This window comes from Mustela putorius, unplaced genomic scaffold (assembly GCF_011764305.1).
Source record: "Mustela putorius furo isolate JIRA1106 unplaced genomic scaffold, ASM1176430v1.1 tig00000166_pilon_pilon_pilon, whole genome shotgun sequence".
Classification (NCBI taxonomy): Eukaryota; Metazoa; Chordata; class Mammalia; order Carnivora; family Mustelidae; genus Mustela; species Mustela putorius.
Genome location: NW_025421301.1, coordinates 3,730,614 through 3,758,544, shown reverse-complemented (window position 1 = coordinate 3,758,544; position 27,931 = coordinate 3,730,614). Strand labels below are relative to the sequence as shown.

Genomic DNA, 27,931 nt, shown 5'->3' with positions numbered 1-27,931 from the left:
GATAAGTTCTGCTTTATTTCAGGTCTCTGTTTTTTCTTTTTTAGATCCTGTTATAAGTGAGTTTAATGGACTAACACAGGGTAGCATTCTCTCTTGTACCACCCATGTGCCTTTAATGAGTCAGGGAACAAACAGTGCAAAAAACAGTCCAGGGTCAGGGAGAAAGGCAAGGGAAGAACAGGAGGCCCAGGATGTATTTACAGAAGAAAAAGAACTAAAGGGCATTTAGATTTGTTAAGGGGGTATTTGTTAAGGAGCAGCAGCTTAGTGCCTGACGTGGCATTAGCTGTTAATAATTTTATAGGAGTCCATCAATTCTGCCTTTGTGCTCCTTCTTTCCTTCTAATGTAAAGGTATCGTTAAAGAACTTTCTAAGACAAGGTGTAATTCTAAACCTGACCCTCCCTAGCAAGATGCCAGCACTGTACTTACTCTAGTCACACTACACACACACACACACACACACACACACACACTCTCTTTCTCTCTCTCTCTCCCTCCCCACCCCCACCCCCAGTCATGGAAAATCCAGAAGATGAGACAAGGATTGATTTTTTTTTAAAGTGGTATTCCATCAGGATTATTCTCAAATACAGATATGAGAACTCCTGCCTGGGAGTGATTCCCTCTGAGTGGAAGCTCAAGAAATACCCAGACTGATGAAATGATTTATGCCCCAAAGAACACATACTTGCTTAAGGTGGTCATGAGACCATGTGAGCCTGCTTAGCACTGTATAATGATTCAGCAAGAAATGGGAGCCTTCACCTTAAAGAACGGTGAGCAAATAGCAGTAGAGGTTTGGAGAAGCAGTGTTTGTTTCTTAATGTCTAAAAATATTAAGTACACTTGATAAAGAAATACACTTTCAAACTGTGTAACATCTTTAAAAAGGCCACTGCAATAAAATAATATCCTCAGTGTTATGCATATACAGATTAGCTATAAATAAATGTCAGTGAGATTATAAGAGGAAAATTAGAGAAAGGTAAATTTGGAGTACATTTTTTAGGCTGGGCCAATAAAACAGAATAAATCCTACTGTAGCACAAATTTTTAAAGGACTTTTTTTAAGTTTTCTAAATATATGTGCATGTATTGTGCAGTGGCTTAAGAAATGACCTCAGACACTTTACAATTATAGATTGAATTGAGCGATTCAATTGTATAATAAAACTGGACATGCTCCTTGTCTTTGGTAGTTATTTCTTCTCTCAAGCAAACACTATAATCTGAGATGATATGACTGAAGGAAAACTTTGACAGTTTATCAACGGTATCATTTCCCTTGATCATAAGTCCTTTGCTATCTGATAATCCTCCCTATCCCCTTCCTCAAACAAAATATAGGAAAAAAGCACACAATTTTTAGGTAAAAGAACACAGTAAATAAAGGGTATTTTAAGTAATACTATTGTTACATTTTCTGGCTTTCAGGCACAGAATCTAAGGCAGAAACTGTTTTGAGGCCTGTAGTTGTTTACTAAAAATAAAAATGATCAAGCTAGACAATGTTGGGGATTTTAATTTATCTGAACTGGTTGTACATCTAAGAATCTTCAAGCATACTGATAACACAATAAACCAACTGTTACACACTGATCAACTGAATACATTAAATCCATTTTGTGGCAAAGCCGCCTTCAGCAGTTTGCAACAAAGAGTAATCTGATTTCTTAGAAGAGAGTTGAGGCTGTCAGTAGTCGTCCATTGGAAAAAGTTTCTCCCTCAAGGACTGTGCAGTCCCGTGGATATATAGCTAGGTTTGTCAAAATTAGGAAAGGTTCCTGATTCATTACTCAGGACTGCTGTTAATAAAATGACACAATCTGGATGGCTTAAACAACAGAAATTTATCATCTCACCATTCTGGAGGTTAGGAGTCTAAGATCAACTTGGCAGGGTTCTTTTCTTCTGAAGACTGTGGTGGAGAATCTATTCCAAGCCTCTCCCAGCTTCAGGTGGACTCAGGCATTCCTTGCCTTATACATGGTATTTTCTCCATGTTTTTAGATCCCTTTCCTTCAGTATGTCTGCCTCCATGTCCCCCCTCATTTTTTCTTAGGATTTATTTATTTAATCTGAGAGAGCAAGAGAGAAAGCACAAGCAGGATGGGCAGAGAGAGAGGGGAAATCAGATTCTCAAGCAGACTCCCTGATGAGCACAGAGCCTGACGCAGGGCCTGATCTCATGACCCTGAGTTCATAGCTGGAGCTGAAGCCAAGAGCTGGATGCTTAACTGACTGCGCCACCCAGGTACCCCTCTATCCCCTTTTTTTAGGATAGAGTCATACTGGATTAGGCCCACTATAATGACTTCATTTTGGTCACCTGCAAAACACTATTTCTAAATAAGGTCACATTCACAGGTACTGGGGATGAGGACCAAAGCCCCTGCCATCTTTTCAGGGGACATAGTTCATCCCTTTAACAGTCCCCTGGCACAATACATACAATCAGCTGGGGCAACCCTGAAGCAACCACCAGCTTCTGTGACTTACACATTTTGCAAATGGAAGATTATAATAAATGTTATTTTTGTACTGGTAAAACAGGATACATTTTGGAAGCTGATTTGACTCAAGTATAACAAGTCAAAAGGCACCAATTTTCTTATCTGATGCAGTCAAAAGGAGGTGGTTTACCCCCCCCCCCCCAAAATACAGTCAAGAAATGGGCAGAAGACATGAACAGACATTTCTCTAAAGAGGACATACAAGGGGTGCCTGGGTGGCTCAGTGGGTTAAAGCCTCTGCCTTCGGCTCAGGTCATGATCCTGGGACCCTGGGATCAAGCCCCGCATCAGGCTCTCTGCTCAGCAGGGAGCCTGCTTCCTGCTTCCTCCTCTCTCTCTGCCTGCCTCTCTGCCTACTTGTGATCTCTGTCAAATAAATAAATAAATAAATCTTTAAGGGGAAAAAAAAAAAAAAAAAAAAAGGACATACAAATGGCCAACAGCCACATTTAAAAAAAAAAAAAAAAAAGTTCAACATCCTTTGGCACCAGGGAAATAAAAATCAAAACCACATAGTATCACATTGGTCAGGATGCCCAAAATTAATATGTCAGGAAAGATTGGTAAGGCTATAGAGAAAACAGAACCCTCTCACACAGTTGGTGGGAATGCAAACTGATATAACCACTCTGGAAAACGGTATGGAGGCTCCTCAGAAAACTAAAAATAGAGCTACCTTATGACCTAGGAATTGTACTACTAGGGATTTATCCAAAGGATACAAACATAGTATTCTGAAGGGGCACCTGCACCCAATGTTTGTAGCAGCAATGTCCACAATAGCCAAACTATGGCAAGAGCCCAGAGGTCCAACAACTGATGAATGAATAAAGAAGATGTGGTATATATATGCAATGGAGTATTACCCAGCCATCAAAAAGAATGAAATCTTCCATCTGCAATGACGTGGATGGAACCAGAAGGTATCATGCTGAGTGAAATAAGTCAGTCAGAGAAAGACAAGTATCATATGATTTCACTCACATGTGGAATGTAAGAAACGAAACAGATGAACATCATGGAAGGGAAGGAAAAATAAGACAAAATCAGAGAGGGAGACAAACCATAACAGACTCTTAACTATAGGAAACAAACAGGGTTGCTGGAGGGGAGGCAAATAGGGGTGGGTAACTGGGTGATGGGCACGAAGAAGGGCACTTGATGGAATGAGCACTGGTTGTCATATGCAACTGATGAATCATTAAATTCTACCTCTGAAACCAGTAACAACTACATGTTAATTAAATTGAATTTAAATTTTTTAAAAAAGATAGTTGCCTTTCTCCAAAGATTCAATTCCCCCGTTCCCTAATATGAAGGTAATTGTAATTTTTCTAACAGTATTCCTTTTCTTCCCTCTTTTGTTCTTCTACATCAGGGATTAGCAAAGCATAGCCTGAGGGCCAAATTCCGCCTGCCACTGCTTTAATTAAATAGGGTGTCACTGAAATACACAACCATTACCTGAAGTGTTTGGCAGAAAAAACCCATAAATATCAAGTTAAGAAAAAAAAAATAAAAATAAACTATTTTTCCCTGGAACTCACAGGCCGCAGGTTAAAGATTTCTCCTCTGTATATCCAGCATTGTCAAAGAGATTACTGGATACATTACAAAAAGCAGACCTGAAAGGGAATACAGTGAACAAGCAAGACCTATTCATTTTTTCATCCATTCATTTAAGTAAATCATTATGCTAATGTTGACTATATCTGAAATTACAACTTGTATATACATCATTACACAATCTGCTAAGAACAGTGGGGAATTGGACTTCTATTTATATTTCTATTGTAAATCAAGTGGTTTTTAGTAAGTCAATAAATGGTAATTTAAGTGCTTGCTTTCAATCATTTCTCAGAACCTTTGGGTATCTATAAATGATTATATAGAAAACACAATTTTATAATGTCCTTTTAAATCTGAAAACATCTTTCCATCTATTTTTCATTTTATCCCCTCAACCAGAAACACTGATCGTTGTGTCTACAAACACATTTCAAAATGTGAAGCTCATGTACTAGAGGACACACATAAAGATAGAGAGAAAGTAATGTACAAAGTAAATACTTGAAATGACTGGAGAACATGCTTTTTAAAAAGGATCCAAAGAGTGCCTACTTCTGGAAATAAAAGCTTCTTTTATGGGGCAACACTAACAATCACATTAAGATGAAAGACAAATCTAAGTTTGAATTCTAACTTCACTCCTCTCTCTGGCTTTAATATCCTTACTTATATAGAAATAGTATCATCTCACAATTACTGTGATGGATGATAAATACAGACAAAGGGCTGATATCCAAGATCTATAGAGAACTTCTCAAACTCAACACACACAAAACAGATAATCATGTCAAAAAATGGGCAGAAGACATGAATAGACACTTCTCCAATGAAGACATACAAATGGCTAACAGACACATGAAAAAATATTCATCATCACTAGCCATCAGGGAGATTTAAATCAAAACCACATTGAGATCCCACCATACACCAGTTAGAATGGCCAAAATTAACAAGACAATAAACAACATGTGTTGGAGAGGATGTGGAAAAAGGGGAACCCTCTTACACTGTTGGTAGGAATACAAGTTGGTGCAGCCTCTTTGGAAAACAGTTGGAGATTCCTTAAGAAATTAAAAACACAGTTACCCTATGACCCTGCAATCGCACTACTGGGTATTTACCCCAAAGATACAGATGTAGTGAAAAGAAGGGCCATCTGTACCCCAATGTTCACAGCAGCAATGGCCACAATCGCCAAACTGTGGAAAGAACCAAGATGCCCTTCAACGGACGAATGGATAAAGAAGATGTGGTCCATAGATACAATGGAGTACTATGCTTCCATCAGAAAGGATAATACCCAACTTTTGTATCAACATGGTTGGGACTGGAAGAGAGCATGCTGAGTGAAATAAGTCAAGCAGAGAGAGTCAATTATCATATGGTTTCACTTGTGGAGCATAACAAATAACACAGAGGACATGGGAAGATAGAGAGGAGAAGGGAGTTGGGGGAAAGTGGCGCGGTGGGGGGAGATGAACCATGAGAGACTGTGGACTCTGCAGAACTAACTGAGGGTTTTGGAGGGGAGGGAGGTGAGGGGTTAGATGAGCCTGGTGGTGGGTACTAAGGAGGGCATGTATTGCACGGAGCACTGGGTGTGGTGCATAAACAATGAATTCAGGAACACTGAAAAGAAATTCTAAAAATAAATAAAAAATTAAAAAATAAAAATAAAATAAAATGTGATAATGTAGATAAATGCCTGGCTGACAGAGACTGCATCTAGTTCCTTTTTCTTTTATAATGTGAATGATTACTTTTGTATGTGTAGATTTTTACACATATTTTCTTTAAATAAGAGCTTACCCACTGCTATTAACTGAATTGTATCCTCCTAAAATTCTTATGTTGGGAGCACCTGGGTGGTTCCATTAGGCATCTGCCTTCAGCTCCGGTCAATATCCTGGAGTCCTGGGATTGAGTCCCATGTTGAGCTCCCAGATCCTCAAGGATTCTGCTTCTCCCCGTCTTTCTTCCTCTCTCTCTGTCTCTCTCCCCGCTCATGCTCTGTCTCTCAAATAAATTAATAAAATCTTAAAACAACAACAACAACAAAAACCTCTAATGTTGAAGCCCAAAACTACGTTAACACAAAAATTCTCCATATTTGGAGATGAGTCCTTTAGGAGGTAATCGAGGTTAAATGAGATCATAAGAGTGGAACCCTAATCCAATAGGACTGGTGGCCTTATAAGAAGGAGAGAGAGAGATCTCCTTCTCTCCTCCCTCACACCTCCACAAAGAGGTAGGGGCACATGTGAGAAGGTGGACAAATGCAAACCAAAAGAAGAGGCCTCAAGAATGAAATCTACCTTGTCAGCACCTCTTCTTGGACTTCTACCCCCCAGAACTGTGAGAAATCAATTTGTTGTTTAAGCCACCCAGTCTGTGGTATTTCATTATGGCAGCCCATGCAGAATGATGCACTCCTAACAACATTTTCCTCATCTAAATAAAGAGAATATCATAATTTATAGGACAGTATGTAAGAATGGCATAAAAAGGGCTGTAAAATATTTTATTTTTCCAGTTTACCATGACATTTTAAATAACAGTATTTAAAATGCTATGGATTTAAATATGAAGAGTTAACCTGATTCATCTTCTACCTATCCCTGAGAAATTAGTAAATGTTTAAGGCTTGGTATTAAAGCACTGATTCACAGAAACTCATATATATTCTAGAATTTTCAAGCAATTAAAAATATAAAAAAACTACTAACAAAGTCTTTTCAAAAACTGTAATACCTAATAACCATTTTTTTAATACCTTGGGAAAAAAATAAGTGAATAGTATTAAATAGGTTAATTTCTAAATTGTATTTAGTTTCGTATTACCTAGCTTAGTATCTAATACATAGTTGAAACTCAGTAAATGTATTCTAAATGAATGCTACAACCAGTTAGCAAATAAAAAACTCTCAATCTTGAAAGACAAATTTGTTTCAAGAAGAAAAGTAGAGTGTGGGAGGGAATTGTGAGTACAATTCTGAACATTGACTCTAAAATTTTAAATTAACTTTCCTCAAGAAATACAATTATTTTCTGTGTGGAGAGACAACAGACATAAACCAAAAATCTACTTGACTAAACTGTTTACATAAGATTTTGGAATATAGCTACTACATTCATTCAATAAAATGCAACTGCAACCCCAAAATCACAAACATCTGTAAGTAGTCAGTGTTCACATTTCAAAAGGGCTATAATTGTCAATCCAAAAAAGAGTAAGGAGTAGTCCTTTGTTTCTTATGAAAAACTCATAAAGAATGTCTTCTTTACAGGCACGTAGTTAACTAATATAGAAAATAGGAATAAGAAGAAAAAAAATCTACTAAAATGTATTAACTCTAAATAAGAAAGCAAAACAGATCTTACTCCTGTTTCTCCATACTAAACATAAATATTTTCAAAGTGAGAGAATACAAAGAGTATTGTTTTATCTGTTTGCCCTAAGAGGATTATGGTATTATCTCTTTAAAAACGGCAACAACAAATGACAGCTGTTATAAAACTTGGAAAACGGGTAAAAAAAAAAGAAAGACTATGAAACCCAATCACTTGTGACCATTATTAAGTTTGTGTTAGTCTTTATTAAAACAAAAAATCAAAATTTCAGACACTGGATTACATGATATATACAAGAATATACAAAAGTAAAAGAAAATACTACACTAGCACAGCAGAAATTTGTTATCTATCTGGTATTCTTTCCCAAATCCAAATGCTTACATCCAGGAAGTCACAGAGGTAACTTCTTTTTGTACCTAAAAGTAGAAACAGATCTACTTAATAGAAGACAACAAAACAGGGTTCATTTGTGAAGTGCCTAATGATTCCACTGTATAAATATCCTAACCTAAGAAAGATATATATAGATATATATAGATTTATATATATCCCCTCCAGATTCAATACAATAATATTATTACCATTCTCCAATTCCAACTCATTTTGTACTCTTGGGTTTACGTAAGCTCAACTGCCCCAAAACACTCAAGTCTAACTTATATAGCCTTCAGTGTTACATACAGAGAACAACCTAAAGAGCTTGGAACTTTCTAGTGCTAGGATTTAAACTTAAACCTTCCTCCGGAAAGATTCTGCAGGGTATAATGTTCCTATCTGCTTATAATTAGGAAGGAACAAAGTCAAAACACAGGCTATTCCTTTCCTATCCCCCCAAAACCAACTCTATGTCTAACCATGTTGAAAAAAGAAAATATAAGGAGTCATATATTAAGGCTGTTTATTTTTAAAAGGATCATAGCCACAAGGGTTTCCTTGATTTTTGTGTCCCTAATTAAGATGTCAGCATATCATTAAAAACATTAAGAATAAAACTACTGCTTCTCTGTTACCTTATTGAGCTCGGGAAATAGTTCTTGTATCACAATGTCCAATAAAACGTAAGTCAGCTAAAGCACACACACAAAAAAAATTTTAAGGCATTAGATAAAAGCCATAAAAATGATAAGAGCAAAATTCAGGACTGTGGTTACCTCTAAACGAGAAGGCTGGGAATAGAACTCAGATACACATGTCTTCATATGTGTACATTTTATTATTATGCTGCATAAATGTTAAAGACACAAGCAGTACACAAAATTTTAACTATAAAGATCTCAACAAAATATGCACAGACTGAACTATATATATAATTTATTCTATGTAATCTAAATAATGGAATTCTTAATTTTTAAATTTTTGCTTTATTTCATGAATTTTGTATATGATTGAAGTCAAAACAACTCATGTTGTAAAGAATAAAAAAGCACCTCTGAACTCTAGAGAACTGATGGCTACCACAGGTGAGGTGGGTATGCAGACGGGGAAATAGGTGACGGGGATTAAAGAGTGTGCTTATCACGATGAGCACTGAGTAACGTGTAAAATTGTTGAACTGTGATAATGTATGTGTGAAACTAATACAACACTGTATGTTAACTATACTGAAATTAAAACAGAAAATTTAATTTAAAAAAATAATCAGCAAAAAAGAGTAGGAGATAAAATAGTGTTTTCTCTATCTGAATGGCTGACATGCACTGTCTTGATTTAATGTAGTGTCACTTCACAATTAATAATATACCAGACACCCTACTGTGGGTCCTTCAAAAAACCTAGCCAACATTCCTCTACACCAACAACAAGACAGAAGAAAGAGAAATTAAGGAGTCAATCCCATTTACAATTGCACCCCAAACCGTAAGATACCTAGGAATAAACCTAACCAAAGAGGCACAGAATCTATACTCAGAAAACTATAAAGTACTCATGAAAGAAACTGAGGAAGACACAGAGAAATGGAAAAATGTTCCATGCTCCTGGATTGGAAGAATAAATATTGTGCAAAGGTCTATGCTACCTAAAGCAATCTACACATTTAATGCAATTCCTATCAAAGTACCATCCATCTTTTTCAAAGAAATGGAACAAATAATCTTAAAATTTATATGGAACCAGAGAAGACCTCAAATAGCCAAAGGAATATTGAAAAAGAAAGCCAAAGTTGGTGGCATCACAATTCCGGACTTCAAGCTCTATTACAAAGCTGTCATCATCAAGAAAGCATGGTACTGGCACAAAAACAGACACATAGATCAATGGAACAGAATAGAAAGCCCAGAAATAGACCCTCAACTCTATGGTCAACTAATCTTCGACAAAGCAGGAAAGAATGTCCAATGGAAAAAAGACAGCCTCTTCAATAAATGGTGTTGGGAAAATTGGACAGCCACATGCAGAAAAATGAAATTGGGCCATTTCCTTATACCACACACAAAAATAGACTCAAAATGGATGAAGGACCTCAATGTGAGAAAGGAATCCATCAAAATCCTTGAGGAGAACACAGGCAGCAACCTCTTTGACCTCAACCGCAGCAACATCTTCCTAGGAACATCGCCAAAGGCAAGGGAAGCAAGGGCAAAAATGAACTATTGGCATTTTATCAAGATCAAAAGCTTTTGCACAGCAAAGTTAACAGTTAACAAAACCAAAAGACAACTGACAGAATGGGAGAAGATATTTGCAAATGACATATCAGATAAAAGGCTAGTGTCCAAAATCTATAAAGAACTTAGCAAACTCAACACCCAAAGAACAAATAATCCAACCAAGAAATGGGCAGAGGACATGAACAGATATTTCTGCAAAGATGACATCCAGATGGCCAACAGACACATAAAAAAGTGCTCCATACCACTCAGTATCAGGGAAATACAAATCAAAACCACAATGAGATATCACCTCACACCCGTCAGAATGGCTAAAATTAACAAGTCAGGAAATGATAGATGCTGGCGAGGATGCGGAGAAAGGGGAACCCTCCTACACTCTTGGTGGGAATGCAAGCTGGTGCAACCTCTCTGGAAAACAACATGGAGGTTCCTTAAAATGTTGAAAATAGAACTAACCTATGACCCAGCAATAGCACTACTGGGATTTACCCTAAAGATACAAACGTAGTGATCCGAAGGGGCATGTGCACCCAAATGTTTATAGCAGCAATGTCCACAATAGCCAAACTATGGAAAGAACCTAGATGTCCATCAACAGATGAATGGATAAAGAAGATGTGGCATATATACACAATGGAATACTATGCAGCCATCAAAAGAAATGAAATCTTGCCCTTTGCGACAATTTGGATGGAACTAGAGCGTATCATGCTTAGTGAAATAAGTCAAGCGGAGAAAGACAATTATCATATGATCTCCCTGATATGAGGAAGTGGTGATGCAACATGGGGGTTTAAGGGGGTAAGAGAAGAATAAATGAAAAACAAGATGGGATTGGGAGGGAGACAAACCATAAGTAACTCTTAATCTCACAAAACAAACTGAGGGTTGCTGGGGGGAGGGGGGTTGGGAGAAGGGGGGTGGGATTATGGACATTGGAGAGGGTATGTGCTTTGGTGAGCGCTGTGAAGTGTGTAAACCGGGCGATTCACAGACCTGTACCCCTGGGGATAAAAATATATTATATGTTTATAAAAAAAAAAAAAACCTAGCCAACACTAGTTAACGTGCTTTGATGAATTTTACCTGCTTATTGAGAACTGGCTGTTGTAAGCCATCAAAGAGAAGTCGGATGCTTTCATACTTGGCTTCTTCACCGATACACTTGACTATCAGATCTAAAAGAGAAAACCAAATGTGAAACATTTTACATTATAAGCAGACTCATCATTAACTGGCCCAGAAAGCAAAATCTTCACCCTGTTTCCCAGGTATTACACAAAAACTATAAATCTGCATTTCCTAAACTAGTGTTCTGCGAGGGGCTCCTAGAAAAAAGGCTTCTACAGTCAAGTTAAGAAACTCGCCCTTTGGTAGATTCACAATGCACAAAGTATACTACAAGCTCTGAGGAATGTTGCAATAAAGAAATCCACTTATACTATTAAGTGATAAAAGACAGTTAGAAAATAATACATATTATGTTATCCCATTCAGGTAAAACAAATAAAACCAAATCCTAGAAGTCTGTGTATACATTTGTACACACATGTACAGAAATGCACAGAAAAATGTGAGTATTAATACCAAACTGATTAGGGAGAAATGGCTTCTATTTTTTACTCTACATACTTTTCATAACGTTTGAATATCTTAATATTAGTAAAGAAGTTTAATTTTTGAACATTGACTTTCCTCAATGGCTATGACATCTTGAATTTACTTTTGTACTTTTTGTGTAATTATTACTAACCATCTTACAGAACGATCTTTTGGGGAAATGTTTAAACACTAATTTAGGATCCAAAAATTTCTGATACATATTTGATTGCACAGTTGTCATGTATTATTTCTCGTACCAAAGAGTCAGTACTTACTGAAAAAAATCTCTGAATGTTTTCCCCAGAAGAGGAAAATAAAATTATTCTTAAGAAAGTGTTCAAATATTTGTCCTTTCCCCTGTCCCCCAACATAATAAAACTATTAATTATGTTCTTAAAAAGTTTTCACCTTATGTTTGCTTCTAGGAGATAAATCTAACCCTAAGAAGCAAAGGCCAAATTAAATTTATAATAAGCACAGCAGATCCTTGATATTTTTATGACATGTAGCCTGATATGGATCTTTATGAATCCTCTAATTCAGCAATACTACATAGAATTTCCCAGTTAAGATGCATGAAGCATAATGGACAAAAATAAGTGATCCTTTCAGATCCTTTACGAGTCCCTGAGTAAGAAACGAGGGGTAGAGAACAAAAGGAAAACATGCTAAGTTTACTCACTAAATTACTCCTTCCAAAGGAGTCTTTAAGTAAATGTGATTCAGATTTGTGCCTCAGCAAAATAATAAATTAATACATCCACTGGCTTCTGTGTTGTCTCTAATATCAAAACTAAGACTGTTAAAGCCATGAATGCTAAGGGCTGCTGTTACAAAACAGGTAAGAAATTATTTCATCATTTACCTACAGAAGACTTAGCCCAAAATAGCTTCTATTCACTTTTATATTCAGATCAGGGATTTAACTTAACGGTCTTCATAAAGAGCAGCAGGACTATTCAGAGACTAATTGTTCAATGATGAGGATTCTCTAACACACAGTCCAAAGGCTTCTTCAAGTCCTACTCTGTATTTTCTCTCTGGGCATGATTATCCACTACACATAACTCCCATTATCTCTATCTTTTACCATTTGTTTCTCTATTTCAAAACCTGGATGGATATCTAACCCTTTATTAGACAGTTCCTCCTGAATAATGTACAGGCAATTCACACTCAAAATATTCTAAACTAAGTATCCTCTGCTTTGACCCTTTGATGTTTTTTCCTTCTATTTCCCACTCTATAAAAGGTTACTACCATTCATTTATCTTATGGCTCAAGCCTACCTCCTTTACAGAAGTGATCATTCTCTTCCTCTGAGATACTCTGTGACTTGAACATGCCTCCATCACATGTATGTTTTGTCTGTATACCTGTCTTCCTGCTAGACGGAACTACTCAAGTATATTTTTATAGCCCTTGCTCTCCACATAGTGCCTGACATGTGGACCAGTAAATTTAGAACGAATTAATTAATTCTGATCTTTTACTCATAAACACTATTGTAGTTCTTCTCAGAGCATAGCGGGTGGCAGGATTCCAACTGTCCCACAAACATATCACTTACATCAGTCTGATTGAAGTTGCTGCTACAAGAATCTGGCTACTGTATTACCAAAAGCCTTTCTTAGTTCATAGTTCATATATCATAAAAACCAAATTTAATTAACTAATAAGTTAATTTTACTTGGTTTCTGTAACTATTTCTAAAATGGTAACTCAAAATAAAAATTAGTTTCAATAATCCAATTTATACCTTGTGGGGTGCCTGGATGGTTCAGCTGGTTAGGCATCTAACTCTAGATTTCAGCTCAGATCCTGATCTGGAGTTTTGAGATTGAGCCCCACATTAGGCTCCACACTTGGTGCAGTTTGTTTGAGATTCTCTCTCTCCCTCTTCCTCTGCCCCTCCCCTAACTTATGTGCTTGCTCTCTCTCTCCAAATAAAATCTTTTTAAGATTTTATTTATTTGAGAGAGAGAGAGCGCAAGCATGAGAGGAGGAGAATCAGAGGGGGAAGCAGCCTCCCTGCTAAGCAGAGCGCTGGATATGGGACTTGATCCCAGGACTCCAGGATCATGACCTGAGCCGAAGGCAGTCGCCCAACCAATTGAGCCACCCAGGCGTCCTCTCCAAATAGAATCTTAAAAGAAAATTGCTATACATTGTGATCTCAAAGAAATGCTTGTCTATATTAAACTACTTAAAATATTATACCTGGAATGTAATTCATCATTTCTTCAAAAGTCTGTTTTGCTCGTTTTTGCTTATCTTGGAGAGAGCGAGGTTCAGTGTTTTCACAGAATACAGCATCTAAAAAGAGACAAAAAAATATTCACTAGAATTTTTACCTGTTACAAATTACTTCATTACAGAAATCCTAGGAAACCAATGAAAAGCAAGACACAAAAGCACATTAAACATGAAACAAACACATGACAAAATACAAACCTCTGAGAAGTGTTATGAGTGAGACCAAACGGTGCTCCTGGAACAGTTGTTCTAGTTTACAATGAAGATAGTAGTCAGTGTACATTTCCAGGGTGTTTTTAAACAGGATTCGAGTTCCCATTAAGAGATGATGAAGCCAGTCAGGAACTTGGAAGACCACCCGTCCTGAGAAGGATGATATGAAATATTTTGTTACGATAAACAGATATTCTAAACATTCTCCAGTATAAAAAACCATAAACGGTCAATATTTTATTTGTAAACGTTAGTAACTTTAGTACGTTCAAGACCCAATTATATAAAATTCTTATAAAAGAAGTATCTTCAATTTAAAAAGAAGTTACAATGGGACAGTAGTGAAGAGCATTATTAATTTGTATCACAGAAGAAACGATACATAAATGAAAAATAGGTCTTCGCAGTAACCACATGTATCTTACCTACCTACATACATCAGGTAATCATAGACTCCTTCTACAGTCATCATCTCCATAAAATAATTCTGGTTTTGCTTTCTTTCTGTATTCTCAGCACGGTTTGCATTATTCTTAAACAGATCACTGAAAAGCTAATGTAAAAATTGAAATAATAAAGAGATAAATAGTTTATTACACCTGAAGGTAACAATCACTAAAGCTAATGTAAACAGAGCACAGGCACTTATACTTTTCCAATCAAAACAGAATTATCAGACAGATTAAGCTCTGCCTCTAAAGTTTCATGTTCATGCCCCAAATTGAATAAAAAATACATATTCCTCCCAAAATAATATATAAAAGTCTGCATTAATTTTAGACACAAGGAAATTTAGACACAAAGGAAATTAATTATTCATGAAGAAACTCTTTTTTTGAACATCAAAAGGAGCAAATGAACACATAAAGATGTGTAAATATATTGATGACAGCTAATTTTAAAACTAACATGACTTAACAAATTATAATCCACAATTAAAGGGTGTTTAGATGTGAATACTTAGCTTTAACCAAAATTTATTTGGACAATAATAATCACAGTCCAGAAATGCCCAATCAGTGTGAAAACAAGATGTAGAAAATTACTTATAGTAGAAAATGATGAAATGCAACTAAACCTCAGCCCTACTTACTCCCAGGATATGCAAAAAAGTGTATTATTGGAATAATAAAATAGCAGAAATCAAGGAACTAAAGTTTGATAGAAAAGATCGACAAGTCAAAAGATGAAAAGGACAAAATCTTTGGCAAGACTGATCAAAAGAAAAAAAAAAAGAAAAAGACAGAAATAATACTAAAAAAATCAAAGGGGACATAGCTATAGATGTCAGAAAAAAACAACTTTAGGCCAAAAAAATTTCAAATTAAGATAGAATAAAAAATGTATTGAAAATATAACCTATTGGGGTGTCTAGGTGGCTCAGCTGGTTAAGGGTCTGACTCTTGATTTGGCTCAGGTCACAATCTGACGGTTGTAAGATGGAACCCTGCATCAGGCTCCAAGCTGGGTATAGAACCTGCTTAAGATATTCATTCTCTCTCTCTCCCCGCCTCTCCTTCTGCCCCTCCCCCTCATTTAAAAAAAAATATATAAAATTTATCAAAACTGACTCATTTTGGGGCAGCACCTGGGTGGCTCAGATGATTGGCCCTCACTCTTGGTTTCAGCTCAGGTCGTGATCTTGGGGTCATGGGATCAAGCCCTGCATCAGGCTCCACACTCAGCTCAGGAGTCTGCTTGTGCCTCTCCCTGTTCTTCCCCAAGCTCTCACACACACCATACACACATACACACACATACACACACTCTGTCTCTCTCTCAGGTGAATAAATAAAATCTTTGGAGGCAAAAAACTGACTCACGCAACAAATCTGAAGAATACTACATTCATTAAAGAAATTAAATAGGCTTTTAAAAAAACCTTCCTATAAACAAAACTCAAGGCTTAGGTGACTTTAACAACCAGTTCTAACAATTATTTAAAGAACTACTGATTCCAATTATAACTTTACCAGCAAACAGAAAAAGGTTAATATAACTGATACCAGAATGTGACAAGGATAGAACAAGAGAGAAAAATTATAGGCCAAGGCCACCCACAAACAGGAATGTAAACTTCCTTACCCTTATTTATAAAGAATATCTATGAAAAAAGCTATGCTTTGCTATATAGTTTAATGGTGAAACACTGAAATCATGCCCTTTGTATAGTAGTTCATAGCCATGAAAAACAAAACCATCATTTGCATTTGCATGTAAGTGCGCAAATCTAAAAGAATTAATAGATGTATTACTAAAGTTAATACAAGTCTAGCAAGGCTATTGAATTTTAAAAAATCAATACACAAAAATTAACTATTTGTTTACCTAAAAGGAAGTTATAAAGTAGAAAAACATGAAAAATATCTTTTATACTAATAACAAAAAGGTGAGGCTTTGCAGGAAGGGGGAGGGCTAGCCTTTGAGCTCAACAGCTCCCCATGCTAAGCACTATTCTGGAACTAAAGTGAACATCCTTTGTTTTTTATTTCATTTTACTTATTTGTCAGAGAGAGAGAGAGAGAGCGTGCGCGCCAGAGGCACAGGCAGGGGGGACTAGCAGGCAGAGAGAGAAGGAGACTCCCCACTGAGAAGGAGCCCAATGTACAACTTGACCCTGGGATCATGACCTAAGCCAAAGGCAGACACTTAACTGACTGAGCCACCCAGGAATCCCTAAAGTGAGCTTGCTGCAAACTGGAAATGTATCTTCATTTTCTAGTGCCTTGCACTCAACAATAGGCATACAATAATATACCTGCTTAATGAATGGATTAAATATTACATAAGCCATTGAAATGAGATAAAATAAACATCAAATCAATATAAATACATTATATCAATTAATTTGAGTATTGGCTGTTGTTGATTTACAACCTAAGAAAACCATCTTAAAAATATCCCCCCAATACAGAAATGGCATAAGTTTATAAATACCATTAGCAAAAGAAACACTTATCTGTTAAAGAGGCAGACACTGCATAAAATACCCTCTTTAACTGCACAACTGATTTTCACATAAAAGATATAAGTCCCATTCATTTCATTAACACCAACATTCCCTATAATGGAAAAGTTTCAAGTAGGACAACTTCAAACTTCATGACTCTAAGTCAAGACACACTACCTTCTTGTTGTTTTCTGAAGTAGGGCTGAGAATAGTCAGTTCCGGTTTACTCGGTTTAGGCTTTGAAGATTCACAAGAATTAATAAAATTCATGATGAAAGGTTCCAAATGCTGACCTTTCTGTTGTGATACAGAAATCATGATATGAAAATTAAAAATCAAGATTATAATTTTTAATAATCGTATAACCCATTAAAAGTTCACTGATATTTAGATGTGCTTATAACTATCATGTTACAGAATATACATAAATCAGTTATTCACCTCTTTCATTAGTTTTCCAGGAACAGACTTTATAATTTTTCCTGCAATTAAAAATAAAATATTAATTTTATGAAGGTATAATGTATCTCAGAATTACTTACATGTATACTTCAACTTCACTAGGTGATTTTTATTTTTTAAGACTTTATTCATTTTCTTGACAGAGACATAAAGTATAATCAGGGGGAGCAGCAGGGAGAGAGGGTGAAGAAGACTCCCTGCTGAGCAACTCCCCCCCCCCCAATGTGGTGCTCAATCCCAGGGCCCTGGGATCATATCTGAGCCAAAGGCAGATTGTTAACAAAATGAGCCACCCAGGTGCCCCTTCACTAGGTAATTTTAAATACTAAACAGCCAAGTAAAAAGTAAAAAATTAATAATTTACCATTTCACATTCAATAGAAATTTACAATAAATATGGTATTTTTAACTATTTATAGATATAACATTTAGGATTTACTTAGAATAATACAGTGGGATTGGGGTGGGGGGCAGAAGGGACTAAACAAGCCAAGTATTGGAACAGCTGAAACAGAATGAGAAATTATTATATAAAATTCTCCACTTCTGTGTATATTTGAAATTTTCCATAAGAAATGTTTTCAGGGGCGCCTGGGTGGCTCAGTGGGTTAAGCTGCTGCTTTCGGCTCAGGTCATGATCTCAGGGTCCTGGGATCGAGCCCCGCATTGGGCTCTCTGCTCAGCAGGGAACCTGCTTCTCTCTCTCTCTCTGCCTGCTTCTCTGTCTACTGTGATCTCTCTCTCTGTCAAATAAATAAATAAAATCTTTAAAAAAAAAAGTTTTCAAAAGATTTTAAACAATAATGAATATATAAAGATACCTAAAAGCATGCAAAGGTAGTCAAAAAAGTTTTAAGAACTGCTACAACATTCACATTGGCTATTTAGGGGCACATGGGTTGCTCAGTTGGTCAAGTGTCCAACTCCAATTTTGGCTTAGGTCATGATCTCAGGGTCATGAGATCAAGCCCCATGTCAGGCTCCACATTCAGCATGCAGCCCACCTAAGAGATGCTCTCTCTCCCTCGCCCTCTGCCCCTCCCCTCCACTCGCACTCTTTCTCTCTCTCTAAAATTAAGAAAACAAACAAACAAACCCACACTGACTATGTAAGTAGCTCTAAGCCACCCAGGTGCCCTGCCAAAATTTCTTCTTGATCTTATCTCTAGGTTCCCTTATTTTAAAATATCAAACATCTTGAGATTTTTCTCAAACATTAGAAATGCCTGTAAAAATTAGTCAAAATTGATAAATGTAACTTAAAATTTCTTGCAGTTCAACTGAGAAAAAGTAGACTTTCAGCAATAGCAGGAGGCATAATAACAAATTAAAATGGGAGATTGTTTTACGACATGAAAACCACCCAACTCTCTCCCATCATACTATTTTTCCTTTGCTACCCCCATAAACTATACCTGCTTCCTTAGAATTCCCCAAGAACCTGGGGTACCAGGGTACTCAGTCAGTTAAGCATCTGACTCTTGATTTTGGCTCAGGTCATACCATAGGGTCCTGGGATCGACCCCTCTGTCAAGCTCCCCACTCAGCAGGGAATCCACTTGAAGATTCTTTCTCTCCCCATCCCTCTGCTCACTCTTTCCCTCTCAAATAAATAAATTAAAAAAAAAAAAAAAAAAGAATTTCCCAAGTTCCTTAAACTACAGAGCTTCTTCATCCTGTTCTTTTCTGTCTCTTCTACATGCTCTTCCTTGAGCCAATTTTATTTGCTCAATCTGATTTCAAATAACACTCAAATCTCTACTCCTTGCCTATCTCCTGGCCTCCCTGCCTTACAAATCTTCTTTAACTGGATTCTGTAAATTCAACAAGTTCAGAACTGCTCTCAATTTATTCCTTATCTCAGCAAGTAACAGCATCCCTTCAATTGTTTAAATAGAAACCTGGGTCATCTTTGATCATTTCTTCTCCTTCAGTCAAACCTAGTCAGCAACCAACCATGTCTACCCAATTCTGTCTCCTAAATACCATACATAACCAAATATAAAATGTCCTCGCATTTTCCCCTGATAAGAAAACCTCCATGCACAAACACCAACTATTCTGGCTCAATTAAATGTATTAATTTAAAGAGATACAAATGAAAGCCAAAGGCCCAATTGTAATATTTAATTCATTTGTTTAGTTCTATAAGTACTTAAGACTGTATTATATAAAATATACTTAGAAATACTGTTTTACTTCCATTATTATCTTTAACAATTTTATTCAAACTTTTCCTGCTTTCCTTATTACTGTGGTCTATACTGAACTTTATATAAAAGAAATCATGCTTGGGCGCCTGGCTGGCTCAGTGGGTTAAGCCGCTGCCTTCAGCTCAGGTCATGATCTCAGGGTCCTGGGATCGAGTCCCACATCGGGCTCTCTGCTCGGCAGGGAGCCTGCTTCCTCCTCTCTCTCTTCCTGCCTCTCTGCCTACTTGTGATCTCTGTCAAATAAATAAATAAATCTTTAAAAAAATAAAAAGAAATCATGCTATATATATTCTTCTGTGTCTTGCTTCTTTCATTCAACATCATGCTTTTAAGATTATCAATCTTGTTGCAAATAGCTACATGCTATAGGTATTCATTTTATGAATCTATCACAATTTATCTGCTGATCTACTGGTAATGAACATTTTTCTAGGTTTGGCTATAAAACAATGATGCTATGAACATTCTTCAATATGAATAAAAGAGTCTCTACAGAATGTATTTCAGAGAGGGACTGCTAAGTCATTCAGTTTCATACCAAACTATTTTTCCACATAGTTCCCAATTTATATTCCTACTAACAGTATATAAAAAGTGTGTTAGAATTTGGCTACACTATATAAAGTGGCTTACTATATAAAGCTATTCCTCTACATTAATCTGAAATGCTGATTATTTTCAGTTTATCCTCATATACACGATTCTTTAAACTGACTTACCAAGATTAACATCTGGTAGTATCTTATCAAGAAACTGTGTTTCCCCACCATTGGGAGAGAGAAAATCTGCCAGAAGTTGACTATTACTCAGTTCTGGGTGTTGTAGAAGTTTCTTGAATGAAAAAAAGAAAAAAAGGGGGGGAGGAAATCTCAAAAGGATCATCAAAGCTATATTTCAATGATAAGAACAAAAAAAAATTTAATCCTCAAAAGCTATTTTATATTCAAATAACAAAGCTACATTTGTAGAAAGAATAGTATTGCACAGCAGCTAAGACCTTAGCCTCTACTGTCAGACACGAAAAGGTTTGAATTCCAGTTCTTCCACTTACCAGTGAAGTGTCCCTAGAAACTAAGTTCCTAAATTACTTAAAGAGTTTCCTTACATGTGAGATGAAAATGCTACTTACTTTACAAGGTTGTAATATAAAGCATTTAGCATAGTACCAGATACACAGGAAGGAAGATGAAACACTAGCTAACATTGTTTCTGTTTCTCAACTATAAAATAAATACTACAATATCATATAACTTTCTTGATAATTAAAAGAAGTTGACACAAAGGGTTTTGCAGGAAACTAAATGCGTAAAATGTGAAATAATTTGGAAAATCTGTTGTCTGTTCTTCTTGCAACACTATTTTCTTACAAGATAAACTGACTTTTTAAAGCCAAAATTAACTCAGTCTTGCCTAATATTGTTTTGTAACTTGAAACAGTTAGAAAACTTTATGGGCAGAAATTTGTATAAATGAAATACCAGTAACTGCAACCTTAAGCTCCTGTATCACCAGAAAATACTCTTCTAGAAGGTGGTACTCTAGTCCTTAGAAAGATTTAGCTCTTTCAAATAATGGGTTAATGGTACAAACAAAGGCAAAGGTTAACTCTACTATATACAATGTTCAAATATCCTTGCAGTAGTTATACCAAAATTTATGTAACAAATATTTTCTGGGTTGAAGCATGCAACCGTTCAAATACAAGATATAAAATATAAATATCCCTTTAGACTCATGATTATTTTTAATTTAAAAAGTGATTATTTTGGGCAAGAAGGCATCCAAATTTGGCTAAATTAACACTTAATAAAATCTACAAAATTCTGTACCCAAATAAAAAGAGATTTTTTTTTAACAACAAAAAGTAACCACTTTTTGGTCTTATGCACTTCATTAAATAAAGAAAGATGGTCATTAATTTTAAAGAAGTCTAAATCAATTTTAGTTAAGCGTCCCACTCTTGATTTTGGCTGACTGTACTAACAATGGAAATAACATACCAATTACATTGTTTACATAACACTGTGCACACACCGAAAAAAAAATTCAATTCCAAGTGGTGACTGGTAGAGAACCAGGAGATCCCAAGAAACCAGAAAAACATCTACAAATTGCAAAAGAAAAAAAACTGAGGAATAAAATGGGAGGGAAGATTCACAAGTTCAGAAGTGCTAAACACAAAATCAAACAGAAAACAAGACAAAAGGGACACCTAGCTGGTTTAGTCAGTAGAGTATGTGACTCTTCATCTTGGGGTTTTAAGTTCAAACCCCACGTTTTGGGTAGAGATAACTTAAAAAAATACTAATTTTTTTTTAAAAGATAAGAACAACAACAAAAAACTACCCAGTATACTTAGAATGCATTTCCTCTTATACAAGTTTTTTTTCTTTATCTTCTCGCACCGAAAGTTTTAAACTAAACCCAACATATAATTTTTCTTCTTCTAAGAAATATCTGGTATTTCATTGGTAATCAATTTTTTCAAAAAGTATACTCTTTTTTTGAGAGAAAGAGAGTGCACAAGCAGAAGCAGGGGGTGTAGAGGGAAAGAGAGAGAATCTTAAACAAGCTTCTGTGGAGCCCGACATAGGACTCGATCTCATGACCCTTACTTAGATCATGACCAGAGCTGAAATCAAGAGTTGGATGCTTAACCAACTAAGCCATCCAGGAACCCCTAAAAAGTACTTTTCACAATAATTCATTTTCACATGGAAAAAACTATCTTAAAAGAATTTTAGAAACCCACACTGACAGGTATCTGTAAAACAAAATATATATACATAAAAGATAAAAAGACAAATTAGACAATTGTATGATTAGTAACGTTTTAAACTGAGTTGATATTGTACCTGTAAATATTCCTGAAACTCTTCTCTCTTTGACTTTAAGAACTCATAATTTTTGGGGCCGATGATCCTTTTGGAAGGAAGCTGGGCATCAGGAAATGTGCCTGAAATCAATATATATGAAAGTTATTACTATGTTCTACTACTATTTTAAAAACATGATTTATAATTTACTACAGCAAATTCAGATTCATAATGCTCCCTCTTATAGAGATGAGGCATTATCCTTTAAATAACCTGGACAAGGAGCAACTGAGTGGCTCAGTCAGTAAAGCACCTGCCTTTGGCTCAGGTCATGATTTCAGGGTCCTGGGATCAAGCCCCGCATTGGGCTCCCCGCTAAGTGGGGAGTCTGCTTCTCCCTCTCCTTCTGCTGCTCCCCCTGCTCACGCTCTGGCAGGTAAATAAATAAAATCTTTTTTTAAATGTAAATTACATAATTAATTATTCTTCACAAAATCCATAAGCTTCAAGTCAGAAGTCTAGACCCAAGAACCTGAGTCTACTAATAACCAAACTGATCACCAACTCTGTTGACACAGATTTATTTACGCATTCTATACTATTAGTAAAAAAGCCTCAAAAAAATATCATGAGATTATTTTGAAGACGATGGGATTCAATGAGACAAAATCTTACAAAGAAAAATACCTATTCTCATGGGGGAAAAAAAGGTAGCATGCTGCTAATACTACACAAGATTAAACACAGGAGTAAAAACAAAGTTTAAAAATCATGGACATGGGGTGCCTTGTGGCTCAGTCGGTTTAGCATCCAACTCTTGGTTTTGGCTCAGGTCCTGATCTCGGGGTGATGAGATTGAGCTCAACATCAGTCTCCACACTGGGCACGGAGCCTGCTTCAGATTCATTCTCTCCCTCTGCCCCTCCCCCCACTCCCTCTGTGTCTCTCTCTCTGTCAAATTTAAAAAAAAAAATCTTAAAACAACAACAACAAAAAACAAACAAACCATGGACATGCTTTCTCAAACAGGGATGACTTCAGAAATTTAAATACCAAAAAGGAAAATATTATTGGGAATCCAACTTCGGTTCATCTAGGGGTTTAAAGTCTGATTATAGGTCTTCTCTCAATCCAAGGGAAAAGTTCTCAGAGATAGGAGATAAGGATGGTACTGATTAAGATTGGCAGAGACCAAGAGAAAACCATTTTTTTTTTAAAGATTTTATTTATGTGTGTGAGAGCACACAAGCAGGAAGAGAGCGCACAAGCATCAGGCAGAGGGAGAAGCAGGCTTCCCACTGACAAGGAGCCAGGTCCTCATCCCAGGACCCTGGGATCATGACCCGAGCCAAAGGCAGATAACCAAATGAGCCACTCAGGTGCCCTAAAGAGAAAACCATTTAAAGACAAGTACGAATTCAAAATCTAAGCAAAGAGTTTGGAATGCGACCTTGTATTTTTTTATCATCCTATAATAATCTCTTCATCATGGGTTTTGCTTTTAGTAAAGAAGGGTAAAAAAGGTCCTGTCCTGTCCTTCTCAATTCAGAACCAACCTAAATTTGAATCAGGGACACTCCATAAAGCTTCTCTAAAATAAAGATTCATGGGTACCTGGGTGGCTTAGTCAGCTTAATGTCTGACTTTGTCTTGACTTTGGCTCAGGTCATTATCTCAGGATGGTGAGATCGAGCCCCACATAGGGCTCTACACTGGGCATGGAGCCTGCTTAAAATTCTCTTTTTCTCCCCCACTCTCCCTCTGCCCCTTCCCCACTCCACCTAATGTGCTCACTTACACTCTATCTCATAAATAAATGAATACAGAAATATACACAAAATGTACAAAATGACTGTAAATACTTCATAACTACATCCCTGACATTAACTAAAATTAATGGGTAAGAGAGACTAAAAGGTGAGGGGAAGAACTAAAAGGAACAGTGTTCCCCTTTTCTGACTGATCTATCTTTAAAAGAAATATTACTCTACAAGTTTTATTTCCAACTCTAAGCGCTAAATCAAAACATTTGCACTGATGCAAAGCAAACATGTTTATCAAGAAAAATGGTGAAAGAACAGAGCAACTCTGAAATTCCTGGTTTAAATTCTCTGTCACATTGAGATAAACAAAAATTCAATTGGAAAGAAAACCTTTTCTAAAATACATTTAAAGAATAGCTATCTTTTAAATTTTAATATTATTGAAAAAGCAATAAATGGGGGCGCCTGGGTGGTTCAGTGGGTTAAAGCCTCTGCCTTCAGTTCAGGTCATGATCCCAGGGTCCTGGGATGGAGCCCCACCTGGCTCTCTGCTCTGCAAGGGGCCTGCTTCCTCCTCTCTCTCTGCCTGCCTCTCTGCCTACTTGTGATCTCTGTCAAGTAAATAAATGAAATCTTAAAAAAAATTTTTTTTAATAAAAATAAATAAAAAATAAAAAGCAATAAATATGCATTGTAAAAACTTTTAAAAAATAAGCCAAAAATAAGTTAAAAACAGTACATTCCTATTATGAATAGCAGTGTACACAAGTGTCACTGTTACATTTTCTTGATATAATTACTTAAAATAAAAAAAATGTAATCTAGTTCAACAGTTTGTTCAAGAAAGCTAATGCTACAATATAACACTTTATACAAAAACAACATACCATGAAATTCTGTTAGTTTTGATTCAAGTACATAGAATTCTAGGTATCTTCTATAGACAGACCAATGTTCAGGCTCATGCCCAACTGTAAAATGAATGAATATACAGTAAGTAATAAATAATTTTATAAACTACTATTAAAAATTATGCCAGTCTCAATTTATTATTTCTTAACATCACATTAATATATTTTATCCCATATTTTAATTTTAAATTTCTTAAGAAATTGATCATTTTTACCTATTTATGAAGTTATCTCAGTAACAAAGAGTTTTCTACAACAGAATCACAGAGCTGACAAATTTCAAAAAATAATGCAATTATTATTAATTTTTAAAATGTCACAGAAATAAATAATGTATTTCAAAAAACCTTATAATCAATTTTGGGTCTCTCAAATCTTTACCAATTTGTCCAGATCTAAAAAAGTACAGAACAGCACTATCCAATAGAACTTTCTGCAATTCTGAAAATGGTTTATATTATCTGCATTAATACAGTAACTATTAACCACATGTAGTTACTGATCATTTGAAATGTGGCTAGTGTAAGGAACAAAAATTTTAATATAATTTAATTTTCATGTGGCTAGTGCCTACCAAACTGAATAGTACAAAGTAACGGTTTACAGAATGAGTTGGGTCAGACCACCTATTCCAACCCCAGTTCCCCCGTTTACTAAGTGAACTTGAACAAATAAGTTAACCTCATTGTGCCTTCGGTTGCTTAGAATAAAAATAAAAATAATTGTACCCATTACATAAAATAATGAACTAAATCACTTCTGTAGACTGAATGGCAGAGAGTAAGCACCTCAAAAATGTTAACTGCTATTATTAGCATCTAATGTCATTCTAGTACAGATTTGGAAATGCAATGTATAAAATCAACCAAAATCACAATAACCCAAAAACAAAGACTGTATTTAGAAAAAAACATGATGGGGCCCCTGGGCAGCATCTGCCTTCAACTCAGGTCATGATGCCCTGGGATAGAGCCCCACACGAGGCTCCTTGCTCAGGAAGGAGCCTGCCTCTCCCTTTCTCTCTCCCCTGCCTCTTCTCCTGTTCATGCTCAGTCTGCTCAGTCTCTCTCTCCCTCAAATAAATAAATAAAAACTTTAAAAAGGAAAAAAACATGATATAGTCACAATCTAAAAGGAAACTGAATTCTTCTTCTTCAACACTGGTCTTAAAAGATCTACATCATATTTATTAGTTTTGTTTTTTAAAATCCTAAAATTGTTATTTTGCTACATTATAAAGTCAGCACAGTATTTAAATGATGCACTATTTTTCCCTCATGGGCCATAACTTCCTAAAAGCACATTACATTGATAGTCAAAGTCTGCAGCACTGTTGAGAAAAATAATCCTTAGTTTTAAGATCCTTTTGGTTTAAATTTTATGGTTAAATTTTTAAGGAAAACTTCTAAAAATAAAGCACAAAAATTAATAATGCCTTTCCAAAAGACAAAAACAAAGTATATTTAAAAGTATATCATATATAAACCTTTGAAAAGGATGTGTTACATGCTCACATAAATTTACTTATATCTGAAGTCAAGTTTAAAATAATTTCCTGAGAAACGAGAACAGTGTGGGAAAAGCCAGACTTCAAATACTAGGCACAGAAGTAGCTGAACCCAGAAACTACAGTATTTCTTTTCAATTCTTTCTGACACTTACCATGCCAATCATGAAACAGCAGACAAAGATACGAACAAAAAACTATGAAACTGAAATCAGACTATAGTATCAACAATGGTTTGCTATGCTTATTAGAACACAGCTAGTAAAGCAACAGGTAAGACTGAATGGCAACAAAAGCAAAATCAAGTGGCACTGACTCTTGGCTAGATAGCGCAAGACCCTGTCTGGTACCTAGTTATAACAGGAAAAATCATAGATAGCTACTTCGAGCATTCTTCCTTTCCTAATCCTATGTTTTATTTCCTGAAATAGGATTAGCTTCTAAGAAAAATTTTCAAAACCTATTTTTTTTTAAAAAAAAAGGGGGGAATTATTAGCACTGACCTTCATGTTAATACTTAGTCACTCATCTCTCAAAACCCTTCCCTAACACTGCCACTTTTTTCCTTCTTTTACAAGACAATTCCCTCCTCCTAAGCTCAACTTCATTTTTCTAACATTCCCAACATGTGGACAACTTTGATTTGCTTTTGCTTACACTGAATGCCCTCACTTCTTAGACAAAACCCAGGGTGGTGACAGTTATCTTGTAAAGGACACTATTTACCCCCTTCTCTCTTAGTTCACACCTAAACAACTAAAAGAAAAAAGATAGCAAAATATGAGGAAAAATGATCACACTGTGTTTTATCATATTTTTATAAATTCTAATTAGCCCACAACAGAGGAGAAATGTTGTCTTAATGAAATTGGTATAATACCTGATACACTACTATACGCGTTACTCCTCGTCAATTAAGTGTAATGGCTAATGATGATGGCAGCAAAACCATTAAAAGAACATTACACAAAATGCCTTGTTGCATTGTCAACATGTCTCAAATGCATCTACTCAGTATGTATTGTTTGAACAAATTAATTAGCTAAATGGTACTAGAGATAACCTAGACAATCCTAAGCCTTCACTGAACTTTCTGTTCAGACACTTAGCTTTTGGAAGTGCAGCCACACTTAAAAGTTAGAAATGGAAAAATCTTTATCATTCCTAAATCTTTATCATGTCAATAC

The 27,931-nt window shown here is 35.9% G+C and overlaps 1 protein-coding gene across 6 annotated transcripts in view; it reads right to left on the bottom strand.

Annotated features, from left to right (window-relative positions):
• Window positions 1-27,931, bottom strand: part of SNX14 (sorting nexin 14) — a 99,493-nt gene that overhangs the window by 7,177 nt on the left and 64,385 nt on the right. For 5 of the 6 annotated variants that reach the window (XM_004773580.3, XM_004773582.3, XM_004773581.3 and 2 more), the window contains 11 exons: window positions 25,214-25,297; window positions 22,603-22,703; window positions 20,467-20,578; window positions 17,514-17,554; window positions 17,250-17,369; window positions 14,552-14,675; window positions 14,108-14,272; window positions 13,874-13,969; window positions 11,138-11,229; window positions 8,450-8,506; window positions 7,662-7,855 (listed from right to left, as the gene is read on the bottom strand). In XM_004773580.3, the coding sequence (XP_004773637.1) occupies window positions 7,817-7,855; window positions 8,450-8,506; window positions 11,138-11,229; window positions 13,874-13,969; window positions 14,108-14,272; window positions 14,552-14,675; window positions 17,250-17,369; window positions 17,514-17,554; window positions 20,467-20,578; window positions 22,603-22,703; window positions 25,214-25,297 (1,031 nt within the window). In that variant the 3' untranslated portion in view covers window positions 7,662-7,816. Of the gene's footprint in view, window positions 1-7,661; window positions 7,856-8,449; window positions 8,507-11,137; window positions 11,230-13,873; window positions 13,970-14,107; window positions 14,273-14,551; window positions 14,676-17,249; window positions 17,370-17,513; window positions 17,555-20,466; window positions 20,579-22,602; window positions 22,704-25,213; window positions 25,298-27,931 lie in introns of those variants that run through there. The other variant, XM_045075864.1, reaches the window with a different exon arrangement.